This window comes from Podarcis filfolensis (assembly GCF_964270895.1).
Source record: "Podarcis filfolensis genome assembly, chromosome: 8".
Lineage (NCBI taxonomy): Eukaryota > Metazoa > Chordata > Lepidosauria > Squamata > Lacertidae > Podarcis > Podarcis filfolensis.
The window spans coordinates 57,204,440-57,217,089 of NC_139611.1; the positions used below are offsets into that span (position 1 = coordinate 57,204,440).

General features: G+C 50.5%; 1 protein-coding gene and 1 long non-coding RNA gene across 4 annotated transcripts in view; one reads left to right on the forward strand and one right to left on the reverse strand.

Annotated features, from left to right (window-relative positions):
- LOC310767883 overlaps positions 1-12,650 on the reverse strand; it is a 936,392-nt gene that overhangs the window by 684,883 nt on the left and 238,859 nt on the right. The gene's annotated exons all lie outside the window — the stretch shown is intronic.
- Positions 1-12,650, forward strand: part of NHSL3 (NHS like 3) — a 55,287-nt gene that overhangs the window by 34,570 nt on the left and 8,067 nt on the right. For 2 of the 3 annotated variants that reach the window (XM_083625138.1, XM_083625139.1), the window contains exons 2-4: positions 8,876-9,031; positions 10,485-10,540; positions 12,530-12,650. In XM_083625138.1, the coding sequence (XP_083481264.1) occupies positions 8,876-9,031; positions 10,485-10,540; positions 12,530-12,650 (333 nt within the window). Of the gene's footprint in view, positions 1-1,441; positions 1,784-8,875; positions 9,032-10,484; positions 10,541-12,529 lie in introns of those variants that run through there. The other variant, XM_083625140.1, reaches the window with a different exon arrangement.

The window sequence follows — 12,650 nt, forward strand, 5'->3', positions numbered from 1 at the left end:
GGAGAGAGAGTCGCAGCAGTTCCAACTTGTAGCAAGAGGAACATAGGAAGCTGCCTTATACCGAGTTGGACTCACTGGTCCATCCTGCTCTGTATTGTGCAGTCAGGGGATGTCAACCTTTTCAGACCCGGTTTTAACCCAAATGTGCATTTGGGAACCTGTTTTTAAAAATCTTTTACCATATGTTTGCATAGTGCTCCTGTTGCAACCCACCTTGAACCAGGCCCTGTCCCACTCATCTGTTGAAGGCCAGTGGTCTACACTGACTGGCAGCAAGCATCTCTCCAGGGTTTCCAGCAGGCATCTGTACCCAGAGATGCCAGCGATTGACTCTGGGACCTTCTGGATGCAAAGAAGAAAGCCTAAGTTTCTATTTTTTTAAAAAATAAATTTTTATTGATTTTCCAACATATATTAAAACACAATACAACTGACAACACATAAACAAACAAACATATAAACACGTATAATTTCATAACCTCTTTTTCTTAAACCTTATTTCAACGACTTCCCCATACCTCCCTTTTCTGCATCCCTGTTTTAAACTTTTCCAGCAACCCCTAATTTCAATTACTTATAATTCACTTTCTTTAATCCTTTTTCTCTTACCCAATTATTTGTCACTGCAATTCTGTTTTACATTACCCATGACATTTTAGCACTCATTAATTTTACAACAGTTCTTAAGATAAACTTTAAATTTCTTCCAATCCTCTTCCACCGTCTCTTTCCCTTGGTCACGGATTCTGCCAGTCATCTCAGCCAGTCCCATATAGTCTATCACCTTCGTCTGCCACTCTTCCAGCGTGGGTAGTTCTTGTGTCTTCCAATACTTTGCTAAAAGAACTCTTGCTGCTGTTGTAGCATACATAAAGAACGTCCTATCTTTCCTTGGCACCAATTGGCCCACCATTCTCCTGGGAAAGCCTAAGTTTCTAAGCCGGTCTTCCTAAGGCTCCCAGATGGGATTCATGTGTGCACATTTGCAGCTGCTTCCTCACTTTCTGGCTGCTGCTGCTGAGCCTGGAGTGAGGCCACTGTGAGGGGGCTGCCTGAGACAATGCCCCCTCTTACTGTGGTCCTTTTGCCCCCCCACCTCCAGTCAACAGGTGAGGAATGGGTGCTCCTGCAAAGCTGCCCAATTTGGGTACAGTTCACGTGCTCGCTACTCACTAGTTACTGTTTTTTCATTTCCAAACCTATTCTCAAAGCCTTTTTGTTATTATGCTCCAAAAGGCAAGCATTTACAGGTGAGCGGTTTCCCGAGTGCTTGCGCAGCCTCAAGCAAAAGCTGTTTTGAATGGGGTACCCTGGGAGAAGGGAATTGGGCCTGCAAGTCCCGGCCCTAAGCCTGGAGGGTCCGCGTCCCTTCCTCCCGCCCAGATATTGCGGGGGGAGGGGCTGGGAAGCGGAGAAGGCCCCCCCCGTCCCCTCCATTGTTGCCCGCGCCGCCTTCTGAGGACCCCGACGGCGCTGGCGGCGGCGGCGGCGGCGGCAGCAGGAGCGGCGCTCTCTCTCCTTCGGCGGCCAAACCCTCCCGGGGCGAAGCGGCGGCAGCGGCTGCGCTGGTCCCGCCCCGGCGAGGGAGGCGGCCGACGAGGGATGCTGAAGGAGAAAGGGACGAAGAGGCGCCTCGCCTCACCGTCGAGGGTTGGCTGAAGAGGAAGAGGACGCCGCCGGAGCAGCTGCAGCAGCCGCCCGGAGCGGACCGGGCCGGGGGTCGGGATGGTGGTCTTCCTCGGGAGGAACCTCCCGTCGCTGCTGAAGCTCTTCAAGAAGAAGGGTGAGCCGGGCGCGGCCGGGGCAGGGAGGCGTCCCGCCGGCGGGCTGGGCACCGGGGAGGGAGGCGAGCGAGCCCGAGACCCCCACCCTCCTCAGTCTTTGTGAACTTCTTCGGGGGCTGCCGCCGAGCGCAGGATCGGACTTGCCCGGGGATTTCCCATTAAGCCCCCGGCCCCGCGCAAGGGTGTGTAGATTTACTCGAGAGTAAGTCTCACCACCATCCGCTGCGTGCGCGCGCGCGCTTAGGATCGCAGCCCTGCAGTGCAACCCTTACGGGTCTACTCGGGAGTAAGCCCCACGCGCTTCTTTGGAATCGGGACTTTGGGGTGGGGGGTAAACTCGGGGAGGCGGCTGACTTGGGGGTGCAGCTGAAAGACCGGAAACTCTGGGCTACGGAGCTTGCCCTTTGTCACCGTCGGGATGTTCCGCCCGGGGTTGGCATTTCAAAGGGGGCTTGTGTCTGTGGAGCTTCGGGGAGGGGGCCGGGGGGAGGTATGTGCCACTGCCACCCGAGCCCCCTCTGCATGGCGTCCTTGGGATCCGCTGTCCGCGTCTGCCCCAGCCAGCGGTGGGGAATCTGCGTGGTGATGGAGGAAGGGGGGTGACTGGAAACAGCATCCCCCACCCCACCCAGCGTGTCTCTCCTGTGTTCTTTTCCAACAGAGTGGAGGTCCCCCCCCTCCCTGGTCTCAGTTGCCTTCCTCGCCTTGTTGAAGCCAGCAGCATCTAAGCTTTTAGGAAGCACTAGCAGGGCTTGTTTGCCCATCTCTGCAGCGATTCTGCAGCCTCCTGCCTCTCCCCCCACCTTTCTCCGCTCAGATTTTGTTTTTCTCCTCTTTGGATGCTGGGAGCAAGAGAGGAGGATGAGTTAAATCTGATTCGGCAGGAACTGAACAGTTGCGCGTGTGGCCGCGGCGGCGGGAGCTCCCCTCCCTTTGCTCTTTTTCCCCCTCTCGCTTGCCGAGGGGTAGAAATTGCAAGGTCAACGCAGCGTTCCTAAAGCATCTCAAGGTGCACTTTGAGAAGCAGCCTAGCCCAGTGGTTAGCGCAGGTGTAACCTAGTGTGGGCTCCCAAGTTCCACATGGCTTTTCTTTATCACAGTGCAGGCCGTACATTAAATATGTGGCTGTCTGAAGAGACACAGAGATAATTTATGTTCATCTTCCCCACCCCAATCTACTGTTTCGCGGGTTTTTGAGACTACAACTCCCATTAGCCCCAGCCAGCATGAGTTATAGTTCAAAACAGCTGGAGGGGCACCAGGTTGGAGAAGATCAAACATTTTAAAGCACCAAGTATTCTACTTGTGGGAGAAAGTTGCAGGAATTCAGTTGACCTGGGTTCAGAAGTTCTTCTCATTGTAAGGCGAGGCAACATTTAACAAAAGATTAGAGGGACTTTTGCAAACTAAGAGCATTACTTAGAAGTGAGGAGTACCTCCCTTCATGGGCATAGCCAGGATTTTTGTTGGGGGGACAGGCCTTTTGTTTGTGGGGGGGGGGGCAGAACCTCCACTGTGTATTCTTATTGATTTGGGGGGGCAGCTGCCCCCCCCTGCTACGCCCATGCCTCTCTTGAAACTGAAACCATTTTTGGTGAAGCATCCCACAGCAATCTGAACAGCCTTGGAACAACCCCAGCTTCTAAGGGCTTCCCTGAATAAGGAGGTTAGGCACATATTAGACCTTTGCATGCTTTTATGTGCTTTGATGGGCAGATCCTGATTCACCTGCTGCCCATATCTGAGCTCATAGAACACTACAGCGCTGCTAAGTCCCAGTTTAGATAATGAGATCAAGTCCTGTGCAGTTCCCGGTTGCTGTTTGGCATCCTGTCTCTGGTATCCTTTTGACCTCAGAGCCCCTCCCCATTCTGTTCCCCAGCTGTGTGGTTCTCCGTGGTTCAGGCACCCTAGACAGGCTCCTTTTGCTTTCCAGAGAGAGGTTGGTGCGGAGAACCTGCTTTATTTGCTTTGCTTTGCATTTGCCCAGGGAAGAGAATGGATGTATGAGCAATACTTTAGCAAAGAGGCTCCATCAGTATTGATCTTGCTATTAACACAGAGAACAAAGATGGAGCTTGGGGCGGGGGGGGGGGCGAGTGGCAGAACCAAATCCAGTGCAGAGTCAGCATCTCCAGGCCTGCAGGGATCGAGGTGACCTTGGAGAAAAACGGTTCACTTCTCTCTCGTCTCGGCATGGGGCTGGGGGCCTTGTGCAGGCAGGGAGATTCTCCCATTCTTTATTTTGTCTGGGTTTTCTGTGTGTCGGGGATGACGAAGCTGTGGCCCTCCAGATGTTGTTGGACTCCATCCTCTGACATGACCAGTGGGCAGGGGTGGTGGGAGCAACTCCCGAAGGGCCACAGGTGCTCAAAGCTTTTCTTAGTTCCTGTTGAAATCTTGTGATGTTGGTAGTCTTTTAGGGGTTGGTGTGTGGAGTTCCCTGCTCCCATCCCTGCCCAGTCCACTGAGTCCTTAGCCAAGGGGCAGATCCTGGTAGCTCATATCCGGCAGGCACTTTTCTGCTTGTTGTCTCTCCTGATGACTTCAGGCTCTCCAGCAATGAAGCAGTCTCTTTCCTGTGGGCTTGGAATGAACTTTCTGCGTTAAGGTTGAACCTCTCATCATCAAGGCGCAGAGGAATGTTAAGTAGCATAATTGCTAGCTTTGTGTTTGTTTCTGATTGATGCTCAGCGCTTGAGAGGCACATAATTGCTGCCATGTTTAGAGGTTCAGTCTTCAGCATCCCAAATATGAAAGGATATTGGGGGTGCGAGCTGGGAAGGACTTCCCTTCTGGGATATTGCCAGGTGTGGGCTACGGCAGGGGTGGGGAGATGGGCCACAAATCTTTTTCTGAATGGCCCAAGTGGTTCTTTTGGGTAATGAACTTGGGGAGAAATTGAATGCGTATGCATGATCTGGGTTACTCGGTGGGATATTTGTTCCTCAAAAAGTCAGATAAATTTATCTAGGAAGCGATAGATAGGGACTGTTGAGTAGATTTGTAGCAAGATCTGGTGGGGAAATTAACTGGGTAAGTTAATTGAATTGGACTTGATTTGGATGGCTTGGGATGAGGTGCAAATGAATTTATTTGGGGTGATTTGCATAGGAAATTGTTTGGTTTTCATTCTACAACAAATGGAAATCTGTACGTATCAATGAGCACATGCATGTCCTATGCAAGTGCCTCCAATCTCTTTAAGTACATAGCAACGCTGCTTCTCTCTACCTGGGACCTTGGGCAGGAATAAACGGGATTGGGTTACTTAGACAAGTGGTCCAATTTGCAAGGTGGTTTCAAGGTGCCTAACACCACACATAGCTCTTCTAGGATAGTCCCAACTGCACCTTTTTCAGGCAGCCCTAAGTGTGGAAAAAAGGTGTAGCAAGTGTACAAACAGGTGTTGGAAGAGAGAAATAGTCGCTTCCACCAAAGGGCAACCTGATAATCTGGTTCATCTCCCCTTGGGACAAGCCCCTTACCTGGTTGCCCTCTGTTTAAATGCCAAGCTGTATGCTGTGTTGGAGTTCCATGTTTGGCACACTGAAAATAATTAATATTTTTGTAAAAGCAGTTGTGAAGGGCCCTGATTTGGAGGAGGGGTCTAATCAGAGGCCCCCAGTCTAAATCTGCCTCCCTTGGAGCTGGTATTAGCCAGAGAGGGAAATTGTGTTGGTTTACAACCCACCACCCTTTGTGATGGGCCTGGATGCACAGAGACTAGAGTGGCAGACTGAGTTGGGGGATGTTGTTGGAGGTGCTGCGCGTTTTTCCATATATCTCCATGTTTTGCAATACCTCCCCTGTGCAAGCTGTGTGGCCATTGCCATTCTGGTGCCCACCAGATATTCGGATGACAGTTCCTATCAGCCAGGTGATGGCTGGGCCCTAGTTAGGCGTTCCCAGCGTATCAGCCAGCAAGTTGGGTTATATATAACTATCTAAATACCTCTTAAGAGCTGAGTGGGTGGGCAGAAATGCCTGGGGAGTTCCCGGGGTGTGTTTTGACTTGCCAGGGTAGAGGCATGCAAAAGCCTCCTATAATTGTTTGGAGACAGTGAAGAGTTTTGCACGAGGGCTTTCCTCCTGGCACAGTTTCCCTTGGCAGCTAGATTCCGCCGCCCCCCCACTCTGAAGACTCAGGCAGGGTAATGGTGTTTCTGTCTTTCAAACCATTTTCATAGAAAAGTTTAAGACTAGAGTGGAACATACTGTGTGTCTTTCTAATAGTAAATGGAAAGGCAGGACTTTTTGCATGGCTTCATTCTGTCCTGGTGTAGGATATTCCATTTAATCCCCAAACTGCCAGTAAGGAGTGTGTTGTTCTCACCAACCATCCTGTGAAAGGAAAGAGCTTCCTTTCCAGTCGGCCTCTCCTGTCTAAATGATGGTGCCTGCTGTCAGTTCTCCCTACCATACCTCTTCCTAAATATGCCTTTTTAACGAGCTATTCCATCGCCTGCTTTTGGCTCTTCCACACACAACTTTTGGCCAGTGTGTCCTAGGCTGTAAATAAGTGCTCTGTACAGGAACAGAGTTGTGTGTTCAATAAAAGAGTCGTGGGAATACTCATCCATCAAAACTAGATACTTGCTTTTATTTTGGTAAAAGATCAGCAGCTGATATTCTTGGCATCATATTATAGTCTAAAAAGACAAAGTTGTTCCCTTTGTGGCATCCTGCTTTCTAGCTGGCCAATAATAATAATATAGTTGCTTTATTTCTAAAAGGATCACAGGTTGTGGGGTTCTGACTAGTCAGTGGTTGTCCAGAATTAAAAGTCGTGATTTTTGCCTTGATTGGACTAAAGAAACCATCTGGGTGGTTTGGGAGAGTAACTTTTGCCTTTTCAGAAAGGGCAGGGGGCTGTTTTTATGCTTGCGTGCAGTTCCTTTCTCAGGAGGCAGGCCAGGAAATAAAAAACAGAGAGAACCACCAGCAGCTTATCAGTAATCCCCTACTCAAACCCCGGGAAACATTTTCCATGCAGGTACCAGCTGCAATCCCTGGCATCTTCAGGTAGGGCTGGGCAAGCACCCCTCCCTGAAATTCCCAAGAGCTGCTGCGAATCAGTGTAGATGGTCCTGTGTTTGATGGACCAATGGGCTGACTCCAAATAAGGCAGCATCCTGTGTTCCTATGGCGACTGGCACACAGGAGCAAACTGTTCCTCTTTCAATAGGCTCGTTCGGGAATACACCCGATATCTGGTTCTCTGTCCTCCAGTCCCTCTGAACTCACCCCCCCTTCTTCTGGAAGGTAGCTGCTGTTGTTTTGGTGTGTGGCAAAATGTGCTGAGCACTGCCCCTTTAAGCTGGACTGCCTCGCTGGTGCTGTGTGTGTATGTGTGTGTGTGTGTGTGTGCAAGGTGCACAGATATTTCTGGTATCAGTCATGTGATCCTGCCCTGGGGTGCTTTCGCTTATTCAGAGCACTGGCTTTAAAGGCTCAGGCTTTGGACATGCAGAGCCTACAGCCTCCCACTGCTGAGAGCAAGGGCAGTGAATGCTGGTGTCAGATCACCTCTGTCAGTGGAGAAGGGTTGTAAAGAGATCCCAGGGGCTGTCATGGTTACACTGGGCAGGGGGTGGCTCTCCTGCAGCAGAGATGCAGGAGTCACTAGTGATTCCTCCCAGCAAAGTATTGAGGTACAGTTGTACCTCTGGATGTGAACGGGATCCATTCTGGAGCCCCGTTCGCATCCTGAAGCGAACGCAACCCGTGTCTGCACGTGCGCGGGTTGCGACTCGCTGCTTCTGTGCGTGTGCATGATGTCATTTTGAGCATCTGTGCGTGCGTGAGCGGCGAAACCTGGAAGTAACATGTTCCGTTACTTCCGGGTTGCCGCGGAGCAGAACCCGAAAATGCTCAACCTGAAGCAACTTCAACCCGAGGTATGACAGCATTGCTTAAAATATCCCTCCAGTTTATCCTGTTTCTCCACTAGGCAAAGTGGCTCATCATTGGAACGTAAACATCCACAATAGATCAGTGAAATCATGCATGACAAGAGCAAGAGGCCAATGGCTGCAATCCTGTGTTCACATTTACTTGGGAGTAAGTCTCTCTGAACTCTGTTGGACTTGCTTCCGAGTAATGCACAGCAAAGCTCTGCAAAGCTGGTGTCTGCTTGACTGGTCACTGGCTGTTCTTGAAGCCTTGACCCTTGCAAGAGTTCCATGCAATGGCTGGGACGAGGGGGGGGGAGGGCACAATCAGCACAGGTACCACTCCTGATGTTTTTGCAAAACTCCCCAGCTCGTCTTGCATGTGCTTGGTTAAAATACATGTCACTAATTATGCATAGCTCAGGCATTAAAATACAAAAGAGTTAGATGAACAGTGGCTAATACTGTCTTGGTAGTGATGACAATGGTCTCAACCATAATTGTAGAAGTTGTGACAGCTGATAGTAATTAGCTGTTTATAACTTTGGTGTTATGACATAACTGTGGTGTTGTGACAGTGTAATCATTGTGGCAATGATTATGTATTGATAAAAAGATTAGATGTCCACATTCCCATGTCTCTGGGTTAGCGGCACCATTCCTTGCCTTTGTGGGATCATGGCTATCCACATTTTACTGCGGGGCAACTGAGTCTAAGACTTGCCCCTGCCTTATGGACAGGGTGCTCCACCAGCAGTGATGAAGTGCATGGTGTGTGTGTGTGTAATAGGTTGCAGATGCATCTAAAATGGAAAGCCTTTCTTCCTGGTGCTCAGGATTTGGCACTTACAGTGCCTGCATTTAGTTTCTAGCCTGGGAAGGTTTCAGTTGGTGGAACCAGATCTCAGTGGTAGCACACCTGCCTTGCATGCAGAAGGTCCCAGAAGGTTTGACTTCCTGGCACTGCTGGCTAAGAGACTCAGCTTGCAGTTGATGGGCAAGACTCTGCCTGATGCCATGGAGAACCATTGCCATTTAGAGCGAGCCATGCAGGACTATGTGGGCAAGTAGCCCAGCCTGATGAGTGTACACCTCCTTTTTGAATTGCGTTGTGGTGGCAGATCTTGGTGGAACAGAAATCCACCCGTTGTTCTTGTTACATCAGGGATTCCAGGATTCTCCCCTTTCTCTTTCCAGGGGCTGCCAAGGCTGAAAATGAGAAGCGTCTGAGTGTCCAGTACAAGGCAAGGGACGAGCGGCCTGACAATGTTTTCTTCCCCAGCAACCGACCTCCACACCTTGAGGAGCTACATATCCAGGCCCAGGCTGGGCTCAAGTCGTTGCAGAACCAAGGTACTGGGTTGCGGGGTTGGCAGGAGGGAGTGAATGGGGACGGATGTGTTAGGATGGACACTTAGGCGATTTTGTCTCTGAGCTCTCATAGAATCATAGAGTTGGAAGGGACCACAAGGGTCGTCTCATTCAACTTCTTGCAGTGCAGAAATCATTGGTCCAACGTGAGGCTCGGACCCATGAGATTAAGAGTCTCATGCTCTACTGATTGAGCCATTTGCTCTGTTTTCCATTCATAATACTCTTGGCACAAAACCTCCCTGGCCCAGGGTCCTCTGGGTGGGGAGCAGTTGCTTCTTTGCTCTCTGTTGTCACTTGGGATGCTAAACTATAGCATCAGCCCTCCCTCACGTTAAATGGTACTCATGTTCAGAACATCCTGGGACCGGGCTGTTGCGGAACCACAGCTTAGTTCGGTCAGAAACAAGTAGCTGTGTTGGCCTGATAGGAGAAAAACTGCAGAGACAGTTAAAATTGTGCCTGGCTCAAAATGCAACATGCAAACTGTAGAGCAGGGTCACCAATGTAGTGGCCGCCAGGTGTTGCTAGAATACAAATCCCATCATCCCTCAATATTGACCATGCACAGAACTCTACCGCAGGCAGTGTGTGTGTGTGTGTGTGTGTGTGTTTGTTTTGTGGGGTGGAATACAAGGGGAAAAGCTAAGAAATCTCTTAACACAGATACCTCCCCCTTTTTAAATTAAATACAAACTAGCAACCATTTGGCCTATTGTGTTTGAGTGGTGCAGAATAGCTTTGTGTGGACTTCTCAAAATGGATCATCATCCTGTCCCAACTGAATCTGAATCAAGCTTCGTGCCCTGAGCTGATTTAGAGGGTCTGGGCTTAGGCCTGGAATTTGCCACCAAAAAAGCAACCGCCTCTGTGTACATGCAAAGTACATTTCCGATTTCCGTAACTGCTAAAGAACTGCACCCTCCATGAGCACACCTGAGTCAATGGGAAGAGGTCCCTCTGCTCCAGGCATGGTACATCTTGTTTAGAACTGTGGCTATGAGGAGTCCCATCAGCCTCCTTATACTACTGGGTGGGGTTCCTCCCTCTGCCTGGATTGTGGTTCTGCCCACGCTGGAGATCAAACAGCACCTGCCAAGCATGGAAAGGCGGTTGCAGCTGCGCAGTGCCGGATGGGCAGGTTGCCGTCTCAGAGCAGAGTCCAGTGCCTGTGAGGCCAGTGGCCTGCCTGCCAGGGAGAGCGGCTGCCTGCTGTCTTCCTCTGAGGCCGGGCTATGTCATGAGCAGGATCTCCAGGAGGGTTCTTGAGAAGCCCCTTCCCTCCCAGGGCAGCAGGAGAGGCAAGCAGGTGGGAGACTATTCCTTCCTGTGTTCTCTTCTCTGCTCTCGGCTGCCGGCACTCTGGATCAGCGCTTAGTGGCCTCCAGCCCTCCCCGGGCTGGCAGACGATGTTTTTTCTGCTGTTGCCTTTCAGAGAAACACAAGCAGAGCAAGAGGGTCTGGGAACACAGCGACACCAGCAGCATCCAGGTAAGCCAGTTGCATGTCAGGCAGCAGCTTGTGTTGCCCCCTTTCCTCCAAAACCCCCACGTGCATGTCACACCCTTACAGTGCCGTTGCGTATTTTCCATTGGCCTGTGTTGTGCTAACTTGCAGCGTCTTCACCACCACACCTGCCGCCCTGAGGATAATAAATCCGGGAAGCCTTGGGGTTGTTTCCCCATACCCTTTTCCCCTCCGCTGCAAACAGAAAAGCATTTGTGCTGTGTTCCTCCAGCCGCTGTTTTCTCTTTATAAAATGATCCTGATTTTGCACAATATGAGATCAAGAGCTGATCTTGTGCCTTCTTGAAATTGCCCAGAGGTGGATGAGGGAGTCTGGCAGCTGATGGACCCTGGAGTGGGACCTGGGAGGGCTTGGGAAGGTTTTCTTGTGGAAGGAGCCAGCAAATGCGGAGCCTCCACCAGCACTGAACTCGGGTGGGGTGAAAGCTGGCCTCTTCTCCACAGCTTCTCCTCTTCTGTTTATCTTGGCTGCAGCCTGGTGGACTTTGTCCCCGGCGCTTCCCTGCAGCTGCACTTCCCTCCTCCTGGCTGCTGATTCCCGCAAATCCTGCCTTCAGCTCTCCTTTCCTCGCAGATGACCCTTCCTGAAGAGGTCTTTGCTTCTTGCTCATGTAGCCCTTTTGGAGTTCAGGGAATAAAACTAGACAGGTCAGAAAGAGGAAGCCAGACTTCAGCAGAGAAGCCTCTTCTGACCTCTTTGTTCCTCGTGTTCTAGGTTATGCAGAATAGGTGAGAAACACCTCTCTGTGTGTTGCACAAAGCAGTACCAAATCTGTGATTATTAATCAGCAAAAGCTTTAAATCTTTTTCTTTTTTTTAAAAAAGAAACAGTGTTCTGGCTGATTGGCAAACCATATTGGAATATCCCTTTTTCTTCTCAAAAATATATTTGGTTGTGCAAAGGAATTTGAAGCAGCAAACAATCTCCTGCATGTTCTGGCCACTTGAGTGTTCAAGCGAACAGCTGGTGCTAAATTGAAATTCTGTAACCTGACAGTCAAACAAACAAACAAACCAACCGAATTCTGCAATCTGCATGAAGTATGTAAGGGAAGCAAATGTGCATCCGATTGCATCTGCTCCTCTTGGGTTCTGCAGGGCTCTGAAGTCCCCCATTGTGCTCAGCCCCCATTCCTCTGGCTTTTGAGATTTCAGCAGGCTTTCCAGAGCACTGTCAAGCATTTCCACACAGCCACAAGGCCTAGAAACCTTAAAAAGGGCACGGGACTCTTCGTTTCATGCTGCGCCCCGTGCCACATCCTTTGTTTACATGGAATGGCAGGGCGTACAATGTCCTGATCATATAGCTGAGGAATACTGACTTAAGTGGGAAACAAGCACCCAGGCCTTGTCATTGTCGGAGAGCATGCCTGCGGTTGGAGCTCCACCGACTGTTTTTACAAATGTGCAAAACCAAGGCAACTTCTGATGTGCCCTTTTACACTGATTTCATGGTCCTTTAATCAGAAAGGAGTTTGTGCCCTTGAAAGCAATGCCAAGGCCGGCCCAATGGCTTGGCTTCTGTCAAGCAGCGCCACCTGGTGGACAGGAAGGATGGTCCTGTCTGCAACTTGCTCCCTCGCTCATTTCATAGAATCAGAGAACTGTAGAGTTGTAAGAGACCATCAAGGGTCATCTGGTCCAACTCCCTGCAATGCAGGAATCTTTTGCCCAATGTGGGGCTTGAACCCACAGCACTGAGATTATAAGAGTCTCATGCTTTACTGACTGAGCAATTAATGCTTCTGTTTTTTTACGGAGGCAAGAGTGGGGCACAGCAGGCAGACTCTTGGGGGCTGCCGCCTCCTTGCCCTTGGAAGGATCCTGGGTAGGTTGGATGTCCATGCCTGTGAGACCTATCTCTGGGCTCCAAGGGGGGACCTTCTATGGGTGAACAGGACTTGGTGGGAAATTCACCCTCTTGCCTTCATTTCCTCCCCTCTGGGCATGCAGTCTTCCCGCTCATCCACAGAGGGTGACGACCTCTCGATCCGGAGTCAGACCCCATCATGTGCCACGGAAAGCACCTCCGAGGATGCCCTCTCGGTCCGCTCAGAGATGATCCAGAGGAAAG